The sequence below is a fragment of the Euleptes europaea genome, chromosome 19 (assembly GCF_029931775.1).
Source record: "Euleptes europaea isolate rEulEur1 chromosome 19, rEulEur1.hap1, whole genome shotgun sequence".
Taxonomy (NCBI): domain Eukaryota; kingdom Metazoa; phylum Chordata; class Lepidosauria; order Squamata; family Sphaerodactylidae; genus Euleptes; species Euleptes europaea.
The window spans coordinates 24741207-24765304 of record NC_079330.1 but is presented as its reverse complement, the minus strand read 5'-3'; the positions used below and the strand labels follow the sequence as shown (position 1 = coordinate 24765304).

At 49.9% G+C, this 24098-nt stretch overlaps 1 protein-coding gene across 1 annotated transcript; it reads right to left on the bottom strand.

The window, feature by feature from the left end:
* Positions 1-1869: 1869 nt before the first annotated feature.
* Positions 1870-23431, bottom strand: SARM1 (sterile alpha and TIR motif containing 1). The gene is made up of 9 exons (XM_056865219.1): positions 22992-23431; positions 14621-15239; positions 12913-13125; positions 12464-12555; positions 11272-11507; positions 6134-6236; positions 5344-5533; positions 3319-3440; positions 1870-1999 (listed from the first exon to the last, which is right to left on the bottom strand). The coding sequence occupies exons 1-9, from the start codon at positions 23429-23431 to the stop codon at positions 1870-1872; spliced, it is 2145 nt and encodes a 714-aa protein (XP_056721197.1).
* Positions 23432-24098: the final 667 nt, after the last annotated feature.

Below are 24098 nucleotides of genomic sequence, written 5' to 3'. Positions count from 1 at the left end.
TTTGCAGAGCTGGGGGAGGCATCCACCCCACCCACTTCCTGAACCAGTTCAAGATCTCTTCTGCATGTTCTCTTCTGCAAGGTGTCAACATTTATTTGTGTTCATGTGACTAAGATTTATGTGATGTATGGCAATGGCGCAAATAGGAAGAGGAAAGGGGAAGTGGGGTAGTTGGCGGTCTTATATTCAGAGAAGGGAGCTGGGCCAGGCAAAGGGCCGTGGCTCAGTAGTAGAGCATCGGCTTGGCACGCAGAAGGTCCCAGATTCCATCCCTGGCATCTCCAGCTTAAAAGGATCAGGTGGTAGGTGACGGGAAAGGCCTCTGCCTAAAACCTTGGAGAGCCGCTGTCAGACTGAACAGACAATACTGACATTGATGGACCAAGGGTCTGATTCAAAATAAGGCAGCTTCATGTTTATTCGTGTGACCAAGGTTCATGCAATGTCGTTTAGGGTGAAGGAACTGGATTGCTGGCTTGGACTGAGGTGGTAGGAAAAGGAGAAAAATCTCTCCATACTAATCTTTGTTTTGTTTTTTTTAAATATTTTTTTTATTTCAAAAAGTGATAATTAATAACAAAAAAAGAAAAAGGATAAGTACAGGATACAATATAACATCATTTGATATTTTTAACAATTTCTATCCCTATTTGAGTCTAATTCAACTCTCTATCATCTGTACTATTTAATCATTTATAATAACCTATAAATTATCTATATAAAAGTCATTTACATAACAACTTAGTATACATTATAATATTATATCCAAAAGAAAAGCAAAATAAAATATAGAATATACCCACCACCCCCATCTCCTGTGAGTCACCCCCTCCTCCAGTGGACGGCCTCCGGTGAAAGCTCTCTTAGATTATAATTATTCTGGTTTTTTTACCCTTTTCATTTATTTATTTTATTTACAATCCTTTCATCATATTTTTAAAGTCAATTTTTGCCATTTCCCCCCAATATACAAATGCCTTTTGCCACTGTTCTTTGAATAGTTCTGTGTCTTTGCCCTTTAGGCTATTAGTAATTTTGGCCATTTGTATATAATCTAATAATTTGTCTCTCCATTCTTTCTTGTGTAACTTTTTGTCTTCCTTCCAGTGTTTAGCTATAGTTACTCTGTCTGCTGCAAAACTATATTGGCAGACTATTGGCATACTAATCTTTGAAACATCTATCATGCTCCCCCCCGCAGTGAAGTTTTTTTTTGCTGAACCAAAAGGCCTGAAAAGCAAGAGCCTTATTGCATAGGGAAACTCAAATAACCAAGCAGCTGATAACTTTTTATAGAAGACCACCCCCACTACAAAGCCTCCTAAGCAGGAAGAGGCTACCTGATCAACAAAGTCCCAAAGGATCAAGAGCCTTGGCTGAAAGGTTACAAAAAATAATGGGGGGGGGGGTCAGCCAAGGACCGTTCAGGCTAGGGTTGCCACCTCTGGGATGGGAAATACCTGGAGATTTTGGGGTGGAGCCTGAGGAGGGTGGGGTTTGGAAAGGGGAGGGACTTCAATGCCATAGAGTCCAGTTGCCCAAGCGACAATTTTCTCCAGGGAAACTGATCTCTGTAGCCTGGGGGTCAGTTGTAATAGCGGGAGATCTCCAGCCACCACCTGGAGGTTGGCAACCCTAGTTCAGGCTGAAGGGGACTCTCCCCCCCCCTGAACTTTCACGCAACTTCCAAAGTGGCACACGCCAAAGAGGGAGCAGCCCTGGGCAAGCAGACTGCGGCATCCGAGCTTGCTAAAGGCAGGGTGGGTGATGTTTTAAGGCCACTCTTTGCTACCAAGATGGAAGGGAAGGACAGGAGAAGTTGCTCTGGCCCCCTTCCTCCACCTAACAGAAAGGCTGTTCCTGCCAGTTCTAGGTCTGTCCCATGGGGGGCCCACACTCCAGGCTGTTGTCTGAACCGGCAGAAGAATCCCGGGACGAACGGCCCTGCAGGAACCGGATGATTTTGTCGATTGTGGCCTCTTGGTACTCGTGGGACCACCTGCAGGGCAAAGAAACAAGCCCGGTTAGGGCAAGCAAGGAAGAATTCCTGCTACGGCACTTGGACTAAAGGAAGTATTGCCAGGTCCCTCTTTGCCAACAATGGGAGGTTTTTGGGGCGGAGCCTGAGGAGGGCAGGGTTTGGGGAGGGGTGGGACTTCAATGCCACAGAGTCGAATTGCCAAAGCGGACTTTTTCTCCAGATGAAATGATCTCTATCGGCTGGAGATCAGTTGTAATAGCAGGAGATCTCCAGCTAGTACCTGGAGGTTTGGAAACTGGCACGGGAAGAAATCAGTACAATAATACAAAATGTGTATATTGTGTTTCAAAACATTTCAACAAGTACAATGGACTACAACAAGTGACAATAAACGATGTATACAAAATATACAAAACGTGTTTGATGCAGTCTATGAATAGTACAGTCTATAAATAGTAGAATCTTCTTAGTATATAGAAAAGTATTTTTAAAAGTCCATCAGGTACATGTATAAATGATCACAAAATCTTCATTAAGCATGATGGGTGGGTGGGGGACGGCCGTTTCAAGAAGATTTCTTCAGCCCCATTTCCAATCCAATCCCCCACCCATCATGCTTAATGAAGATTTTGTGATCATTTATACATGTACCTGATGGACTTTTTAAAATACTTTTCTATATACTAAGAAGATTCTACTATTTATAGACTGTACTATTCATAGACTGCATCAAACACGTTTTGTATATTTTGTATATATCGTTTATTGTCACTTGTTGTAGTCCATTGTACTTGTTGAAATGTTTTGAAACACAATATACACATTTTGTATTATTGTACTGATTTCTTCCCGTGCCAGTTTCCAAACCTGACGGTATTAGCACGGAGGTGCTCTTTTCTTGTTTTGCTAGTACCTGGAGGTTGGCAAACCTAGATGAAGGCATCCCGTGCTCTAGATCATGGGTCCCCAACACCTTTTCTGGTGTCAGCCAAGTGTTTTTGGGAAGTGGGTGGGGCCAGGTAGGGTTTTTGCCCAGCAAATCTCCTGATTGACTATTAAAGGTTTGATTGGCTGTGCAGATTTTTTAAAAAATGTTTTAACACTCAAAACCCCAAAATTTGGGGTTTTACGTGTTAAATCGGTCGCAGCGATGTGGCGCTTCTGGAAGTAAAACCAGAAGTGCCATCATCGCATGTGCGCGGTTGTGCGCACACATGGCCACCCCAGCCCCGCCCCCTAAAACCTTCTGCCGATTGGGAGGGGGAACCTGGCAACCCTATGTGCACCTATCTTGTGGCGGCATGCATTGCTCTATGGGATTTCCTCTGCCCACTCACTTGATACCGTTGAATTTCAAGACGGCGCGCATGTCCGCGGGGAGCGTCTCAGGGTCGGGCCATTCAAAGTGGTCTGTCACTGGGATGACATTTTTCCCACATCTCAAGGCTGTGGCAATTTCCTGTAAAAGCAATCAGATGTCTTTTTCCCCCTTCTCTTTTGGAGCACATAAAATAGACAGAGAAAGCACTGGATATTATGGGGAAGGAGGCGCCCAGTTAAGGTCACTCCAGGTTAGACTCTGACTCAGCACAGGATTTCTTCTCAGGAAGGAAGTTCCCCAGGAAAGACTGGCCAGTGACTGTTATGTGAGGGAATCAACAAAGGTCATTTCTGCATACTGTTGCCAGGTCCCTCTTCACCACTAGCTGGAGATTTTGGGGACAGAGCCTGAGGAGGGCAGGGTTTGGGGAGGGGAGGGACTTCAATGCCACAAAGTCCAATCGCCAAAGCGGCCTTTTTCTCCAGGTGAACTGATCTCTATCGGCTGGAGATCAGTTGTAATAGCAAGAGATCTCCAGCTAGTACCTGGAGGTTGGCAGCCCGATTTATGCATGACTGTTTCACTCGCCGTCGCCCTTCCAACAACTTCGGGTGTTTGTGTTGATTATGCATGCCATTTCCGACCATCAGAGGTCGCCTCGCTCTCCCCGCTCGTTTCCACACATTTTGCCTGCGTTTTCAGGGACCTGTTTTATCTCGAATGTGAAAACGCAGACAAAACACGGGGAAAGGCAGGGGGGAGAGCGAGGCGACCTCTGACGGTCGGAAACGGCATGCATAATCAACACAAAGACCCGAAGTTGTTGGAGGGGTGATGGTGAGCAAAACAGCCATGCATAAAAGACCAAAGTCTGGGAGATGCCGTGAGCAATAAGGAGTCCGATTCATCTAATTTGTAAACCCAACATTTCTTAAACTCGCAAGATCTGTGGAAACCAGTCATGTGAAGCTGTCCAAGTCAGATGACTGGTACAGCTAGCCTTTCCTGCTGCCTCTAACTGGCAACCAAAGCCTTTCCTAGCTCTGCTGGAGACTGATCCAGAGACCATCTACATGCATGGCATGTGCTCTGGGCCCTTCAGAAAAGCCCGACCCCCGGGCCATCAGAAATGAATCTGTTTACAGTGTTTCTTGGGACCCAAAAGCAGCCACCCATGAAGAGGCTGCCTGTTGCAACTCTGCGTCTTCTTTCCATCTTCCAACCAGAAAGAACACCCCCCCACACACACACACACAATCTCTGTATCAGAAACACTCCCTTCCACCTCCTGGAAGTTGACCTGGAATTGCCCACAAGGCTTTGCAGAAAAAAAATGAACTAAGGCCATTTATGCTTGGTAATTAGCAGCGAGTTCCAGGGTGAATTGCCCTGCATATTTTGTAGAATTTCGCACGCTGAACCGTCATTCCAGAAGTGACTGCGAAGCCGGTGCATACCGGCTTCGCATTACTTAAGAGCCCCTTTAAAGAGACCTTTTGTGCAAGCTCCGCCCCCGCCACGAAGAATCCCCTGAAGGAACCATGCAAAATAACAGTGGCGCGTTAGCTATGCACATGCTAATGGCTATGCAAACAGGAACGAAGGAGCAGGTGAGTGGGGGTGGTGGAATTTCTCCTTTTGCATTGGGACTGTGAATAGGTATTTTTTAAAGTCTCATTTAAAAATAGAGCTTTGAGCGAGCATCAAAACTGACTCTGCATAAATGGCCTAAAAGATTAAAGCAGAGAGTGCCGGAGTGGTCAGATCTGTGCCCAAGGCCAGGTTCTGCAAGCACGGAGAGATTACGGAATGCCCACCTGGGGAATAAGGGCCCCTTGAGCTACTGGCTCTGCCAGTGACTTTCTGCAGTGCAGCTGCCAGGTGGGGGGCCTTTCCCAGCTCTGCTGGAGACTGATCCAGGGACCTTCTACATGCAAGGCGTGTGCTCTGGACCCCTCAGAAAAGCCCGACCCCCATGCTGCATCATGCTGCAAAGCCTTTGGTCCTTGCCACCCTCCCCTCCCCATGATGGCGCGCTTGCCTTGTGCACCCAGTCTTTGCACTCGGTATCTTCCATGCACTTGTCCAGGGAATGGGAGGAAAGGATCAGCACAAAGTTGCGGGCACACATGACGCTCTGGGTCAGCTTGTCCTCGAACTTCCCAGCCTCCAGTTTCTCCACATCAAGGAAGACGCTGAATCCGTGCAGCTGGAGGTGGACCTTCAAGAGGCTGAGGAAGAGAGGGAGGAGGCGTCAGAAAGGAAGGACTATCTGGCTAGCTCAGGCCAAAAGCGCCTTCTAGCCCAGCAATCTTTCTCCAGCAACAGGGAGTGGGATGACCCTGGGCAAGTCTGGCAAGCAGGTTGGGTTGCCAACTTCCAGGTGGGGCCTGGAGATATCCCAGAATTACAACTGATCTCCAGATCCTGATCTCCAGCTCCGCCCCCGCCACGAAGAATCCCCTGAAGGAACCATGCAAAATAACAGCGGTATGTTAGCTATGCACATGCAAATGGCTATCAGCGATCAGTTCCTCTGGAGAAAATGGCTGCTTTGGAAGCCAGACTCTATGAAATCATACATTCCTGAGGTCCCTTCCCTCCCCAGGCTCCACCCCCAAATCTCCAAGAATTTCCCAACTCAATGCTGTCATCCCTGAAGCTCCCCACGTGGCTATAGCTAAGGGAATCCGAATTGGAGAGGTCTCTAAGTAAACAGAAAACCCCTCCTAGCTTAATCCCATGACGGCAGGCCCTTTTTGTTTTGTCAAAACATCTCCAAACAACATGCATCGTCACACCCCATGCGCCATGCTTGGTAACCCTCACACCTGGCCAGCTGGGATCCTGTGACTCTTCTATAGCTGATGAACACATCTGTCCCCTCCAAGGTGGATTTTCCACTGCTGCACGGCAGGGGGGAGTGGAGCATCTCTGGGGAAGAAAGGAGCAAGCAAGGGTGAATGGCTTGATTTGGGCCATAGGCACCGACTGGTCGTCCCTTCCAAATTCTGAAAAGGATCTTCAAGCCTTTAAGAGGACCCCAGAGAGAAGAGAAGAGGGGAACCAAGAAGCCAGCAGAGGAATGGTACGGAATGCAATCGCAGACCTGCTGAAGCAAACCAGAGTTTAGGCTGCTCTGCTCCTGCCTGTATTTTGGCCAAGCAGCTGCAGGAGTGGCTGACGCAGGGAGGGGCTGTGGCTCAGTGGTAGAGCATCTCCTTGGTGTGCAGAAGGTCCCAGGTTCAATCCCGGGCATCTCCAGTTAAAAGGACTAGGCAACTAGGTGATGTGAAAGACCCCTGCCTGAGACCCTGGAGAGCCGCTGCCAGTCTAAGTAGAGAAAACTGACTTTGATGGACCGAGGGTCTGATTCAGTATAAGGCAGCTTCATGTGTTCATTGAAGAAGGTTCTGGGCAGAAGGTTCTGTGGGTCTTGTTGCCTCCAGGTAGGGTTGCCAGGTGCCCACTCGTGGCGAGCAACCCCCCGGCAATTTCCCCCTCTGCCCGCCAACCACCTGAGGGTCGGCGGGCAGATGTGCACGAGTGCGTGCATACCACGCACATCACTTCCTGTTTAGAACAGGAAGTTCCACCTTGCAAGGGGCCTTTTACCTCTTAGTTTGAGTGGGAAAGGGCCACTTTACCACTCAAACTAAGAGTTAAAGGCCTTTTGTGATGCGGCACTTCCAGTTCTAAACCAGAAGGGACGCGTGCGCGTCAGCATGCGTGCGCACGCACACGCACTTAACAAGAAGAGCCTCCCGCCGGAGGAGGTAAGGTACCTGGCAACCCTACCTCCAGGCCTGCCCGCTGTTGGCAAGCCTTGGAGACCTGTGAAAAACATTTCCCCTTGCTTGTCCTCCGCTGATCCTCCCCACCACAGAGACTTCAATGCAAAAGGCAAGTCAAGAATTCAACAGAGCTTCCTAAAGTGTGGGCGCAAGTGGAACATTTTTAAAGACGTGGATCTGCTTTGGAAGTGCCCTCTCTGTCTCCAGTCCAACGGTGCATTTTCTTCTTCTCTGGGAGGGGAATGTTTGAAGTGGAAGCTGCACTGATTGGCGAGCCCTGGCAATGCCACCAAGAAACCTGTTCTGCTTCCAGCCTCCTGTATTTAAAAGTTTGTAAGTGAAAAGGTGATAAAGAAGGAACAGAGAATGTATGAGTGTTTGTGATGCTCTTAAAAAACATAAGCTGGACAGAATGTCGAAAACATGGGCAGGGGGGAGGGAGGGAGATGGCTGGCTGAACCAGAGATCCGTTTGATCAATTCGTTGATATGCATGCCTGTCATTTCAGTAGCCAAATGGGAAAGGGGATGGGTCCCCACAAGGCTGAGAGGGGGGGGGGGAGAGAGAGATGGGCATGAGCTGGTTGCTTTCACTTCCTGCTAGGGTTGCCAGCTCAGGGCTGGGAAATACCTGGAGATTTTGGGGGTGGAGCCTGGGGAGGGCAGGATTTGGGGAGGGGAGGGACCTCAGCAGGGTACCATGTCATAAAGTCCACCCGCCAAAGCAGCCATTTTCTCCAGGGGAACTAATCTTGGGCCTTTTATGCATGGCTGTTTCCCTCGCGGTCACCCCTCAACTACTTGTTTTGATTATGCATGCCGTTTCTGACCTTCAGAGGTTGCCTCGCTCTCTCCGCACGTTTCCCCCACATTTTCTGAATGCTGTTTAACCAGAATCTCAAAAATGCAGGGGAAACGTGTGGAAACGTGCAGGGAGAGTGAGGTGACTTTTGAAGGTCATAAAATGCATGCCTAATCAAAACAATGCACCAAAGTAGTTGTGGGGGGTGACTACGAGGGAAACAGCCATGCATAAAAGGCCTTGGTTGTCTGGAGATCAATTGTAATAGTGGGAATCTCCAGGTGCTACCTGGAGGTTGGCAACCTTACTTTGTGCAACTAGCACTGCCACTGTCTTGCTCAGCTGCAGTCAGCTAGAAGGCAAAGCATGGTTCAGCACAATATTGTGTTATATTCCCACTGCAATGCCATGATGCTCACCTTCCATGGCCAGAGCAAAACGGGGCCGTGCACGACTGCCTTGCAGTAAAATCCTGAGTATGTTTCCCTTTGCATCCCGTGGGGTTTGTGTCAACCAATAAAAGTCTCCACCAGCGTTTGCAGTGGCTTAAAGCAGCTGCTGCATTATCACAATCAGGCCTTTAAATTAATTGTTTCCAGCCTTTTAATAAGTCATCTCGCCATTTCCACCCTCTTTCCATTTTATAGTTCTGTTTTTCATTAGCGAAACGGGAAATGGTAAGGAATCTCTTTTCCTCCTCCAAGGAAAAGCATGGATTATCTTGGTAGCAGCAGGTGCACGGCAGAACTTGGGGACAGGAGGGAGCTTTGTTGGCTTCCGGGACCACTTCATATATAAAAGGTAAAACGCCCTTTAAAACCGAAGAGCATGGGAGGTCCAGGGAGTAGCCAAGGTGGTGCCTGGAGACCTCCCACTACTGCAACTGATCTCCAGGAGACAGAGATCAGTTCCCCTGGAGAAAATGGCCACTTTAAAAGGTGGACTCTGTGGCATTGAAGTCCCTCCCCTCTCCAAACCCCGCCCTCCTCAGGCTCCACCCCCAAAATCTCCAGGTGTTTCCCAACCCAGAGCTGGCAACCCTACACATGAATGACCAGAGTAGAAGAAGAGTTGGTTTTTATATGCCGACTTTCTCTGCCACTTAAGGGAGACTCAAGCCAGCTTACAATCACCTTCCCTTCCCCTCCCCACAACAGACACCCTGTGAGGTAGGTGGGGCTGAGAGAGCTCTAAGAGAACTGTGACTAGCCCAAGGTCACCCAGCTGGCTTTGTGTGGAGGAGTGGGGAAACAAATCCAGATCACCAGATTAGCCTCCGCCACTCATGTGGAGGAGTGGGGAATCAAACCCGGTTCTCCAGATCAGAGTCCAACGCTCCAAGCCACCGCTCTTAACCACTACACCACTCTGGCTCTCTTCACTTGGGCATATTTCAATGCCTTGCCCTCAGCTTTTCTGGAAGGCAACTATCTTAGCATTCCTTATTCCCAACAGGTTTGCCCTTGTCAAATGGGAAAGGTTGCGACTTGTTGATCACATATTATTACACTGCCCCTACTATAATGATGTACATTCCCAATACATTACACCCATTTTAATAAATCCCCCAGGAAGAGCAAAACAGTCCTATACTTCCCTCCTCCTTTCAGACTCCCCTAAAGAAATTACTTGTAAGGTAACAAAATGTCTGTATAATACAAAAGCAGTGATACAAAAGTGCGATACAAAAGCAGATGGTTGAATCTTCAAATAACTGAACCCATCTATTGGGAAATGTGTGTGAGAATTTTGAAATGTTGGGTTATAATAGCACCTATAAGCCTTTTTTATTGGTACTGTATGTGGCAGTTCTTATTAATACTTTCTGAGCTGATCAAGGATCGAAATAAACTGAACTGAACTGAATGGCCAGAGTCCCCCAGTTACACCGAATCAACAGTCTACACACAGCAAACGCTTGATTTCTTTCATTAACATGTGTTGAATAATTCTTGTGTCCCATTCAAGGGGAGGGGCCGTGGCTCAGCGGTAGAGCATCTGCTTGGCATGCAGAAGGTCCCAGGCTCAATCCCTGGCATCTCCAGTTAAAGGGACCAGGCAAGTGGGTGATATAAAAGACCTCGGCCTGAGAAGCTGGAGAGCCGCTGCCTGTCTGAGTAAACAATACTGACTTGGATGGATCAAGGGTCTGATTCAGTACAAGGCAGCTTCATGCATTCATATGTTCAATACATGTACAGCTGAATATTTTGGGGAGGGGCTGGGGCTCAACGGTAGAGCATCTGCTTGGCATGCAGAAGGTTCCAGGTTCAATTCCTGGCATCCCCAGTTAAAAGAAGACAACAGGTGATGTGAAAGACCTCAAGCTGAGACCCTGAAGAGCTGCTGTTGGTCTGAACAGACAAGAGCTGCTGTTGGTCTGACTTGGAGCGTGTCCAGAGGAGGGCGACCAGAATGGTCCAAGGTCTGGAATCCATGCCCTATGAGGAGAGACTTAAGGAGCTGGGTTTGTTTAGTCTGGAGAAGAGAAGGTTAAGGGGTGACATGATAGCCATGTTTAAATATTTGAAGGGATGCCATGTTAATGAGGGAACAAGCTTGTTCTCTGTTGTTTCAGAGACTAGGACACTGAGTAATGGATTTAAACTAAGAGAAAAGCGATTCCACCTAAACATTAGGAAGAACTTTCTGATGGTGAGGGCTGTTCGACGGTGGAATGCGCTGCCTCGGAGGGTGGTGGAGTCCCCGTCTTTGGAGGTCTTTAAGCAGAGGCCGGATGGCCATCTGTTGGGAGTGCTTTGATTGTGGGATCCTGCATGACGGGGGGTTGGACTGGATGGCCCTTATGGTCTCTTTCAACCTTGTGAACTTGTGGCTGGACCAAGGGTCTGATTCAGTGTAAGGCAGCTTCATGTGTTCGTGGGGATTTAGGATTGTTGTGGACTTATCTGCAAAGAAGAGCCCCGTGGTGCACAGTGATAAGCTGCAGAACTGCAGTCCAAGCTCTGCTCACGACCCGAGTTCGATCCCAATGGAAGGCGGTTTCAGCCAGATCAAGGTTGACTGAGCCATCCATCCTTCCAAGGTCAGTAAAATTTGTACCCAGCTTGCTGGGGGTAATGTGTAGATGGCTGGGGGAGGCAATGGCAAACCATCCTGTAAACAAAAGTCTGCCTAGTCAATGTCGGGATGTGACGTCACCCCATGGTCAGTAATGAGCCGGTGCTTGCACAGGGGACTACCTTTTACCTTTATCTGTAAAGAATCATTACAAGAGTGCCTTTCAAAGATTGGTTGATTCTGGGAGAAGCTGTGGGATTGTACTGTGGGATTGTACTGTCCTTTCCCTGTGGGTTTCTTGGGCAGGCCCTGATGCCCAGGCCTGACTCCCCCCAACCCACCCCGCAACTCACCACGTGCTGCGTTGAGGATGCGGACCCGATGGAAACCAATGTCAACCTGGCAGTCTTCTTGCAGCTGCTGCTCGGTGACACGGTGGAGGAAGTTTCGGTCAATGCCGCAGGTCACCAGGTTGTAGGTGTACTGGCGGAACTTGGGGTCCACGTTGCCCAGCCAGTCAGCCAGGTTGCTCCGGTCGCAGGTGGAGTAATTGGCATAAGTCTTCAGTTCGGTCAGTTCCCGGAAAAACCTGGGGAGAGAGAAGTTGGCCTCCAGGTAACGGAAACAATTTGACCGGGTGGTTAGGGGTCAGTGTTCAGATGCAACATGAGTAGAGGAGAGTGAAGAAACCTACCTCTCCCACAGGGTTAGCCCAGGGATCGGGTTTCCAACTCTGAGATGAGAAATCCCTGGAAATTCCTGGGGGGGGGCAGGTTTGGGAGAGAGCTCAGCAGAGCGTAATGCCATACAGTCCACCCTCCAAAGCAGCCATCTCTATGGTGATCAGCTGTCATTTGGGGAGATCTTCAGCAGCACCCCCCCCCCCCCCGGAGGCTGGCAACCCTACCCAGGAATAAATCCTTGCAGGATCCGGGACAGAGAACACCCCAACTCTCATCACACTTCAGTGATCAAAAAGCCAGGTCTTCAGCATCATGATTGGGACCTCTTAGACCTCTTGCTGCTGTTTCTCCTGTCGCTGGATAGTTTTAACAGGAAGTGCCAATGAAGTGAAAGTCTGCACTATTTGTAGGGTTACCAGGCCCCTCTTTGCCACTGGTGGGAGGTTTTTGGAGCAGAGCCTAAGGAGGGCGGGGTTTGGGGAGGGACCTCAATGCCACAGAGTCTAAGTGGCCATTGTCTCCAGGCGAACTGATCTCTATCGGATGGAGATCAGTTGTAATAGCAGGAGATCTTCAGCTAGTACCTGGAGGTTGGCAACCCTAACTATTTGGCATTTTATCTGAATTGCATTTTTAAAATAAAGTTTGGAAAGACCACTATAAAAAGTAGAAGCTAAGCCTCGTAGAGGAGTTTTCAAGATGGTTCTGTTGAGTGTCACATTTCGATCCTTAAAGGTGTTTTCTTCCCCCCCCCTTTGGAGCCCTTCACTCCATCTGTAATTGCACCAGACACCCCCCCCTACAGTGGCATTTGGCTAACATACAAAGGGATTTGCAGAGCAAGGGACTGGCCTAGCCTTACCGCTTGCGAGTGATGCTGGAGTCCATGCCAAGGTCCACCCGCAAGTCCTCCTCGGTTAGCCGCAGCAATAGGTCGCCGTCCACCTGGTGCTCCTGCCAACGGAAGCATGTTGTTTAATTCCTACTGCTGAATGTTCAAGGATTCCGGAAACAGGAAGGGACTGGAAAGGGGCGGGCATGGGCAACTTACCTTAGTCTAGATAAATCTGGGTTGGCCAGAGATCCTCGCTACGGAAGAAGCAGTGGGAATGCTGTAAGACCCAGAAGGCTGGATCCTTGGGATGAGATTTATGTGGGGTTGCCAGGGTTGGAAAATTCCTAGGGACTTGGGGGTGGAGCCTGGGGAAAGCAGGGTTTGGGGAGGGGAGGGACGTTAGCAGAGGACAATGCCAAAGAGTCCACACTCCAAAGCAGCCATTTCTTCCAGGGGAACTACCCCACAAGCCTTACCAAGAATTGCGGGCAGTACTTGACAAAGCCGATCTGCTGGAGCCACTTCTGCACCTCCAGGGGCTTCCAGTTGGGCACCGTGGGCAGAAGGCGCTGGGGCACCTCTTCCCCCATGGCGCAGAGAGCCTTCTTGGCCAAGGAGGAAGTGGTGCCATTGGGGGAGTAGCATACGATCCTCTTCAGACTCTGGATGGCCCCAATCTCAGTGAAAATCTAGGCAGCGAAAGAGGGAAAAGTCAGTCTGGCAAACCAGCTATGGGGAGAGCAGCCTCCTTTCTGTGCCTTTATACCAGTCCAGGCCCTTGGTGGTTTCCCATCTAAGCACTAACCAGGGCTTAACCTCTGCGATCTAAGGTCGTTTATGCATGGGTACTTTCACTCACATTCGCCCCCAGTCTGTCTTGGTTGTTCTTTGGAGTTATGGATGAGTTTTCCATCCATTAGAGATGACCTCGCTGCCAGCCCTCGCAATGTCCCATTCCTCTATTAACTCAACTCTTCCATCTTCCCTGAGCAAAGCCCGGGTGAAATCCACAAGCATAAGGCAAAGTGTGGGGTATGCAAGCTTGGCTCCCCTTACAGCCAATTACAAAGCAGTATGTCCAGAGGTGGGGATTAAAATACTTCCTGCTTCCTGGGAGCTCTTTCTGAGCAGAAGAAAATCTTTTTTAAAAAAACTGGGGCTTGGATTTCTCTCCCCCCCCCCTTTTCAGATTGCTCCATTTTTTGTTTTTTGTTCTTAAAATACTTTTTCATGCGGCAGTTGGGTTTGGGGGGGGGTTCTCTCACAGCGAGCACTGCAAAGTAAGCCAATCACAAAGCAGCATTTAAAGGGGTGGGGACTTGATTAAAGCTTGGAGACTACTGGTGCAGAGATTCCCAACAGGAAAGTGTGAGTCCAGCTAGCAACAAACCTCTGGTAAAATTCCCAAGCATAAATGACCTAACAAGACTGGGCTACCCTGGGCTATCCAGGTCATTGTTTATTAGTGTTGAAATATTAAGAAAGCTGTTAGCTGCCTTAAGGGCTTCAGCAAAATGTGGGATATGACCATTTTACATATTTTCACCCACTTTGCAAAGTACACCAATTGTTATCCCCCAACTGATAAGGCCGAAAGCAAGCAATCTGGATCTTCCCAGCTCACAGGTGGTACTGTAAATTAGAATCTACTTGAAACAACCAAATAAAACTGAGATTACTATAGGTAGGTATAAACACTTGATGCGATGAAGAGGAATTTAAACTAAGCTCTCCCCCACCATATGAAATTGCATTCACTGCAAAACAAAGAAGAGTTGGTTTTTATACCCCGCTTTTCTCTACCAGGCTCAAAGCAGCTTACATCTTGCAGCCGGATCCATCTAGAGCAGCTCTTACATCCTTGTAGGAGGGAACTCAGTCCAAGCCTTTCTCATGAACACATGAAGCTGCCTTCTACTGAATCAGACCCTTGGTCCATCAGTGTCAATATTGTCTACTCAGACTGGCACTGGCAGCGGATCTCCAGGGACGCAGGCAGAGGTCCTCCACCTCACCTACTTGCCTAGTCCCTTTAACTGGAGATGCTGAGGATTGAACCTGGGACCTTCTGCATACCAAGCAGATGCTCTACCGCTGAGCCATGGCCCCTCCACCTTTCCAGGTGCACTATACGGTTAGACCCCCCACACACACACACACACTCCCTCCCATTTTAAGCATTACCTTTGTTTTCTTCTGCCTGGCTTTGATGGTTGCCTCGACGCACAGGTAGAAGGCCGCGATGCACTGGGCTTCCAGGTGAGAGCTGTCAAGCAGAGGCACCAGGCGCTGCAGGTCGTCCGCCGTCCTTCCTTGGCTGCTGTCGCTGCTGCCCAGGAGGGTGCAAGCAAATTGCCCTGGGTCCAGGGTGGCAATGAAAGGCTCCACCAAGGCGAGAGTCCCTGAGCGCTCCACCTCCTTCTCGATCTCCTTGTTGGTGACCAGGACAGCGATGGCGAGGCAGGCATAGAACCGGATGAGCTGGTCATCGTTGGTGAAGGCCAGTGGGAAAAGCCACTCGGCCGCCCTCTTCTCGACCATCAGCCGCTGGTTGGCATGCCCGCCGTACATGGCGCAGTTGGCCAGGGCCATGGCACAGTGGCGGAGCACCACGGGGTCGCTCCAGCGGCACCAGTAGAGGATGGCGTCGAGACCACCGTCAGAGATCAGTTGGTAGCAGGTCTCCTCCGAGTGCTTGAACATGTGCTCTAGGATGCCGGAGGTGCTCTGGGCCAAGAGAGGGCTGTCCCGCTCCTTGGACAGGTTGAGAATCACCCCCAGGCCGATCCGGGCAATTCGGTCCCTGGCAACAAAGGGAAGGGTTAGGATCTGGACCACCCTGCTCACCAAGGCTTCGGGTTGCCAGCTCCGGGTTGGGAAATACCTGGAGATTTTTGGGGTGGAGCCTGAGGAGGGTGGGGTTTGGGGGGGCTTGAATGCCATAGAGTCCAATTGCCAAAGTGGCTATTTCTCTCCAGGTGAAGTGATCTCTATTGGCTGGAAATCAGTTGTAAAGCAAGGAGATCTCCAGCTAGTACCTGGAGGTTTGGTAAACAAAAGTTAGCCTGCTGTACAAATATTGTGAAAAAATCACAGCAGTAACAGAGCCAAAAATTTCTTATCATAGACTTATTCTATTCAGAACAAGTGTTTTCAATTTTGCTACAGTATTGTTATAATGTTGTAATATATAACATCTTCTATAACAACAATAAACAGAACATAAGAAAAGGCTACATGAATCAGTTGGACTCGTTATTCCTAGTCGTTAGTATATGTCCAAATAGCTCAACAAAAGTCTTCCGCAATAGACGCATTTGTCAATTTCAGCGAAGCTTGTTACAGATTTCTCTGTTTGTAGCCTTGTGGTTCTGGTGGTTCCCCTTTTCATGTTCTTGGGGTGCAGCAGACAGGGGTCCGGTTATCGCCCTGTTTCGACCTCAACTACTTAGGTCTTCCTAAGGACCACTGTTGTAGACATATTATACTATTAATATCTGATAAATATCACCACTTGTTCTGAATAGAATAACTCTATGATAATTTTTTTGGCTCTGTTACTGCTGTGATTTTTTCACAGTACCTGGAGGTTGGCTACTCTACCCAGGCTGATTCACAAAGCCTAAGGGGGGAGGCTGTTGTCCCAAAAGCACTTAACTGCTGAGGGTCATCGAAGTGATGGCTCTGGGTAGGTTTGCCAACTCCCAGTTGGGAAATTCCTGGGATTTCAGGCTGGAGCCTGTGGAAGTCAGGGTTTTGGGGAAAGCAGAGATGTCAGTGGGGCATAATGCCATAGAGTCCACCCTCCAAAGCAACCATTTTCCTCAGGGTAACTGATCTCTGTTGCATGGAGATTAGTTGTAATCGCAGGAGATCTCTAGGCCCCACCTGGAGGTTGGCAAGCATACTCCTCACCCACACTATGAGCTGCTCGCTGCATGGGTTGTGATACCTGCTGGCCATGCCTGGCTTTGTTATCTACATGTGATGTAGGGTTGCCCGCTCCGGGTTGGGAAACACCTGGAGATTTTGGGGGTGGAGTCTGAGGAGGGCGGGGTTTGAAGAGGGGAGGGACTTCAATACCATAGAGTCCAATTGCCAAAGCGGCCAATTTCTCCAGGGGAACTGATTTCTATTGCCTGGAGATTGGTTGTAATAGTGGGAAATCACCAGCCACCACCTGGAGGTTGGCAACCCTAATGTGATGGGAGGAAAAAGAAAGCATATTGGACCCAAAGTTGGACCTGCAGCTGTTGTTATGCAGTCATGAGGGATATGCATTCTGTATGTGCTCAGAGGTACCCTTGTAACACAATCCTGGCTCATGCTGACATGTCACCCTTGCTTAAGAGCTCTGCAGAAAGGGCTTGTGAGCAGAAGGAGCACCCATGATGAATTGGCTGAGGTGGCAAGGGGCAGAAAGGAAGGGCATGGTGGAGGGTGCCATGGAACCGGCACCATCATATAGGAATGAGGACCTTGGACTCACTTGGGGACAAAGCTCAAACCTGGGAAAGTGTCACAGAACTTGGAATGATGAGGGCAGAGGCAAGAGGTGGGGTTGCCAACCTCCAGGTATGGGCTGCAGCTCTCCCAGAATTACAACTCATCTCCAGACTACAGAGATTAGTTCCCCTGGAGAAAATGGGAGCTTCAGAGGTTCAACTGTATGGGATACCATAGATTGTAGGTGAAATTCCTCCCCAAATGTCCCCTTCCAGAGCCTCCACCCCCAAATCTCCAAAAAATTCCCAGCCCGGAGTTGGCAAACCTAGGGAGGAGGCTGCCTCCCACCAGAGGGAGACGTTCAGACAGGCTCCCTTTTTCCGGGAAGCGGGTGAGAGGAGCTTTCCCAGAAACCTCATGCTCCTTCTTTGTTCTGCTGGTGTTGACCTTGCTGTAAATTTGGCAGGCGAGCAGTTCCCCCTCCCCCCTCCCTGAGGCTAGATCCAGAGCCAGGCCCTGCTTCCATCTGCCGCTGCAGTCCTGAGAAAGGAGAGAACAGCCGTCAGGTGCTGTCCTAGCGGGGGGACAGGATTATCATGCAGATATTTCATCAGGCACTGTCGTGCCACCCTGCCCTCTTGGCACTGCCTCTGTTGGTCCCGACAGCTTCTTTTTCACCAGAAACCATTCCTCCTTGCCGCCTGCGAACGGGCCTGGCACAGCATAGAAGAAGAAGCTTCCTTAAAACATGCGAACACCCTGCTTAGGGCTGCCAGATCCAGGTTTGGAAATACCTGGTGATTTTGGGCGTGGGATTCTGAAAGGCCTGAGAGAGGGTTCATCAATAGGATCTCGCCTGATAGTGTGTCTGGGGATCAGGCTTCCTTCCCCGCCATGGTCTCACCAGGATAATCTCCACGAGGTCCGCGATTAGGGAAGACATCCTGCAGGTGGGACCTGGGGATCCCCCAGAATCACAGCTCATTTCCAGACAACAGAGATCAGCTCCCCTGGAGAAAACGGATGCTTTGGAGGGTGGGCTCTGAGGCATTGTACCCCACAGAGGTCCACCCAGGCTCCATCTCCAAATCTCCAGGAGTTTCCCAACCTGGAGCTGGCAACCCTACCCCCACCCCTAGTGTCGGCGGCCAGGGGGGACCTGGTAACCTTATCCATGATTCCTGTGCCTTTGGAGCTGGCATCACTTGGCACAACTAAGCCAGCAGTTCCCAAGGGCAGAGACGACCAACCAGCGTGCAGCTGCAGCAGCTGTGGTACAGCCTGTTCCCAGAACAAAGTGGCTCTCCCACCTGCCCCTCCAGCCCACCCTCTGAGGAAGGAGGGGGCATGTGGTTGTCTTTCTTTTCTTTTTTTAGGAGGTACAACATCCTGGTTCCAGGAAGCAACTTGATGGATCCAAACACTCTCCAGGGTGAGGTTTTCTCTCCATTAACGTGAGTGTAATGCATTTTCCCAATTAGCCTCCCCAGCAGGCTCTTCAAAGTACACCTGGCCCAGGGAAGGGGCCATACCAGCCCTTCCCAGGTGGCACCGAGCGCATCTTATCACTGGCACGCCCCACGGAGGGTCAACAGCCTGCCCTGTGGCTGTTCCCAGGGTCAGCTCCAGTAATTTTGTGGCTTAAGAGGAAAATGTATTTTGCGGTCTGAGGGAGAGAACAGGCCAGGAGCCTCCAGAAGGGAGGGGCCCCTGCTTGCCCCCTTGTTCCCTGAGTCTGGAGGAGAGGACGTGGTGTTCCCCTTCAAAGTGTGTTCTGCTGCAGAGACAAGAAATAAATGTCCTGCAAGTCCTATACAAAATTCAGAAGGGAAGATTAACATTCAAAGAATGGAGAGGAGGAGGAGGAGGAGAGTTGGTTTTTATATGCCGACTTTCACTACCACTTAAGGAAGAATCAAACTGGCTTACAACCACCTTCCCTTCCCCTCCCCACAACAGACACCTTATGAGGTAGGTGGGGCTGAGAGAGCTCTAACAGAGCTGTGACTAGCCCAAGGTCACCCAGCTGGCTTCATGTGCAGGAGTGGGGAAACCAACCCGCTTCACCAGAGCAGCGTACACGGCTCATGTGGAGGAGTGGGGAATCGAACCTGGTTCTCCAGATCAGAGTCCACCGCTCCAAACCACCGCTCTTAACAACTACACCATGCTGGCTCTTCCAAATAAATTAATAAATGAAAGATGGCAGTTTCTTACAGCTGAAGAGCATTTCATCATTTCACTGCAAATTAGGGTTGCCAGGTATGCCCTGGCCACTGGCAGGGGATGGGTTGCCAGCTCCAGGTTGGGAAACTCCTGGAGATTTGGGGGTGGAGCCTGGGGCATTATTTGGCAATGTTAAGAGGTCGTTATAATGATACTCCATATAATGAACGAGTCTGCTCTTGCAACCATAAATCCATTGAGGACCTGGCTCATGTGATTCTTTGGTGCCCAAGATTTACAGCCCTGACCCTGGCAAGTATTTGGATGGGAGACTGCCAAATACCAAGGAATACCAGGGGCATTGTTAGCGCCACCCGTAGGTTATGCTAAGGTTCGGGCCTTGGTGCTTTTGTCCCAAGTCAAACAGCCAGACACACAAACTGGTTAAGGATGACGTGGAGGCAGGCAATGGCAAACCTCCTCCCAAAGTCTCTTGCCTTGAAAATCCTACGGGGGTCACCGTAAGTCAGCTGTGACTTGATGGCACAAAAAGAAAAAAGAAAGAAAGGTATTTGGGGAATATTTTAACATGATGCTCAGGGAGGTCGGACCAGAACAAACTGGTGATATTACTTGCAGATAGACATAAATAGGTAATGCTACAATTCGCAAAGTCTCTAGCCCTGGATATAATGATACAGTCGAAACAGCGCAGAAAGAGGGTCCAGTCAGCAGGGCTCAGGTGCCTTCCGCTCTACCTCACTGCAGCCACTTGCCAGATAGGGTTGCCAGGTCCCTCTTCACCACAGGCGGGAGGTTTTTGGGGTGGAGCCTGAGGAGGGCAGGGTTTGGGGAGGGGCTTCAGTGCCATAGAGTCCAATGGCCAAAGCAACCATTTTCTTCAGGGGAACTGATCTCTATCGGCTGGAGATCAGTTGTAATAGCAGGAGATCTCCAGCTAGTACCTGGAGGTTGGCAACCCTATTGCCAGAGGAGGGCGTGGTTAGCCCACTCTCAGCTCACAGCCATTCCTAAAATTTCTGGGGGGGTGTCTAGAAACCTGCTCATTTTTAAAAGGGGGCTGGTGCTCTCAGAATGCAAAATTTCAGTGCCAGATTTTCACAGTGAGAAGAGACATAAGAACATAAGAAAGGCCCTGCTGGATCAGACCAAGGTCCATCTAGTCCAGCAGTCTGTCCACACAGTGGCCAACCAGGTGCCTTTGGGAAGCCACAAACAAGACGAGTGCAGCAGCATTATCCTGCCTGTGTTCCACCGCACCTAATATAATAGGCATGCTCCTCTGATCCTGGAGAGAATAGGTATGCAGCATGACTAGTATCCATTTTAACTAATAGCCATGAATACCCCTTTCCTCCATGAACATGTCCACTCCCTTCTTAAAGCCTTCCAAGTTGGCAGCCACCACCACATCCTGGGGCAGGGAGTTCCACAATTTAACTATGTGTTGGGTGAAAAAATACTTCCTTTTATCTGTTTTGAATCTCTCACCCTCCAGCTTCCACCCCGCATTCTAGTATTATGGGAGAGGGAGAACAGCTTCTCCCTGTCCACTCTCTCCAAAACCATGCATAATTTTATAGACCTCTATCATGTCTCCCCTCAGCTGCCTTCTTTCCAAGCTAGACAACCCTAAGCATCTTAACCACTCCCCACAGGACAATTGCTCTAGTCCCCTAATTATTTTGGTTGCTCTTTTCTGAACCTTCTCAAGCTCTGTAATATCCTTTTTTAGGTGTGGTGACCAGAACTGTACACAGTATTCCAGTGTATAGCATCAGAGGATGAAGCTGAGCCATTAGCTTATGCTCCTTGGCTTCTCACAGAAATAAACCAAACCACAAGTAGTGGTTTACATTTAGCTGGCAGGAAGCAAGTGAGGCCGTCACTAGAAGCAAGCCTTGCTGAGGGGCGTGGGGTCATCCAAAGACAACAGTAGAAACTTCTCGTAGCAGAATCCTCTTTTATGTGGGCAGAATCCACGCCAGTTCCCGGGGGTTCTTCCTCCTGAGCAATGTTCAAGTCAGAAGTCCAAACAGTCCCACAGAACCACATTCCCCTGACAGCATCCTCAACAGAGTCCTGCATCTTAAGGAGACTGGATGGGAGCATCGGCTAGCTAGGGTTGCCAACTCCAGGTTGGAAATTCCTGGAGATTTGGGGGTGGATCCTGGAAAGGGTAAGGTTTTGAAAAGGTAGGGACCTCAGAGGGGAATAATACCACAGTGTCCATCCTCCCAAACAGCCATTTCCTCCATAGGAACTGACGATCTGGAGATCACAGGTCATTCCGGGAGATCTCCAGGCCACATCTGAAGGTTGGGAGCCCTAACTACTACACCCTTTTAAGACATGAATTCCCAAAGTTTTCTGAAGCATGCGGATGCAAGAGAATGATTTGTGCCACAATAAATAAACAAAAGGCTCTTAACAGAAATGAAACCGTCAGGGAGGATTTTTGCCAGTTTAGCTTTTCTCATTCTGCACTACAGCTTACAGTGGCCTATCCTCCCACCCCTTGGCCACAATTAAAGCCCCAGGAACTCTGCTCTCTTCCTGTGCCCCTGCCCACCTCTCTCTGTCTTGGATGTGTACATGGGGGGGAGTGGCTGCGATTTGGGCCAGCTTCCCGAGCACAGAGCAGTAGCTCTTGTTCCTGGCTCAGAGAACATCTTGCACAAGGAGCGCTGATGAGCTCAGATGCGCATCTACGCAATCGCACCCTGTCATCTCCCACAAAACGGTGTTTACTTCTCTCACGTGGCATTCCGGTGTCACTCCCAAAATATGCAGTCTGAACCAGCCAGGCAGTTTGGGTGCCAGAGTACCAAAGCAGAGTTGCCCAGAGCCTGGGTTGAAATCCTGGCTGTACTAGATGTTTACTGGGGGGATTGGGGCAAGGACTGATTCCAGTGGATCACACGAACACATGAACACATGAAGCTGCCTTATACTGAATCAGACCCTTGGTCCATCGAAGTCAGTGTTGTCTGCTCAGACCGGCAGCGACTCTCCAGGGTCTCAAGTAGAGGTCTTTCACATCACCTACTTGCCTAGTCAAAGATAGGACATTTTGGAGGACTTTCATTCATAGGGTCGCCATGAGTCGGAAGCGACTTGACGGCACTTAACACACACACACTTGCCTAGTCCCTTTAACTGGAGATTCCGGGAACTAAACCTGGGACCTTCCACATGCCAAGCATGCTCTACCACTGAGCCACGGCCCCTCCCCTTCTAATCAGTTTAGACTGATGCAGAACAGGGAATGCCCTTGTTTTTGCGCTGTAGCTTTGTTTAGAAACAGAATTCTGTCACAACTGAAAGCTTGCGTATTCCTTATGCTTCGCTTCAGGTTTGCTTCGGCTGTCTCAGATTTCTGTTTGTTTTTCAGACTTCTGCAGTCCAAAATCCAATTGCACTGTCTATCGGATGTCCAATCCTGTCGAATATATTTGACACAGTGAGAAAGGTGGACTATAAATGACATAAGTAAATAAATTAATAACAATAAACTTCTGTTAAAGAACAGCCATAATAATTTGAGTATCACATACTTAGCAACTAAGGATAGTCAGTTGTCTCTGTGAGTCAGGGTTTGTGGTCCTAACCTAAGGTTGCCAGCCCTGGGCTCAGAAATTCCTGGAGATTTAGGGGATGGAGCTTGTGGAAAGTGGAGTTTGGGGGGAGAGACCTCAGTGGGGTACAGTGCCATCTTCTAGTGGAGTCCGCCTTCCAAAGCAGCCATTTTCTCCAGGGGAACTGATCTCTATAACCTGGAGACCAGTTGTAATTCCGGGAGATCTCCAGCCACCACCTGCCCTGACCACATCCATATGGTGAGTATGAAAGGTGAGGTGCGCGCCCCCCCCCCTGCAGCCAGCCCTCCAATCCCCCACCCCCCTTCCCCTTCTGAGCTCACCGATTCTCAGCCACCAGGACCTGCTCCAGCAGTTTCCCGGCTTGGCACTTGGTCTCTAGATCCGCTGACTGAAGCAAGTTGAGCAGCAGGTCCAGTCCTCCCTCCAGGCGAATCCCGTCGCACAGGCCCTTGGCAACTTCCCTGCCCACTGTGGGCATCACCCAGGCTTCTTCCACCAGTGTCAGGATCTCTGCCATGCCAGCCTGGAGGTCTTTGGGGCCAGCAGCCTGCTTGATGGCAGAAATGGCTTGGTGCAAATCGGGCAGGATCCTGTGCAGGGCAGCTTGGATGTCGGTGCTCACCCCGGGGGAGACCTCCTGGTACGGCCCAGGACTTGGTGCCCACACCCCCTCGTAGGTGGGCACTGCCGCCAGGGTCTCAGGGTTGGCCATAGCTAAGCGGCACAGTTTGTACGCGGAGACAAGGAGGGTGAGCACCATGTGGGGGTCAGTGAAGGGGAGCTATTCCGGAACCGCCTCCCCGGGTCTGGTGCCCCAAATGGAGGAACTGGGGAGTCACCAAGAGGGCGGATGGGAAGGGATGCAGGGAGGATGGGAAGGGATGCAGGGAGGAGGGGGTGGTGTTGGGTACCACCAGCTGCAACGGTCAGCTGGCGCCAGGGTGGTGCCTTCACCTCCCGCTGCCGGCTTGGGATGCGGAGATCTCCCCGCCAAGAGAAACAGCTTCCCAATCATCCCTGCTCCTCCCTCTTTCCCCGTGATGATGTCAGCCATCACAGGAACCACCCCTGAAAGGAGGGTCTGTCACCATGGCAACATCAGCATCCTTTCCTACTGTCTCAAAGCATTATAGATAGCTCCGTTGGGCCAAAAGGGTGTGTGTGTGTGTGCAATACCTTTCAAATAGGATGAAACCACAGAATCACAAAACAGGCGAGCTTTCAAGCGCCCAGAATTCTTCGTCAGACCGGATGTTCAGGACAACAAATGAGGGGGAGGGGAGAAAAATATTTCAGGAAGATGGAGTAGGACCCCCCCATCTGCACTTTTGTCTCCCCTCTTGAGCAGAGAGGGCTCCTTGGCTTGTTTTATGACACACTCTGTTGTGGGGGCTTAATATTAACCCATCAGGCAAGGCCCCGCAACC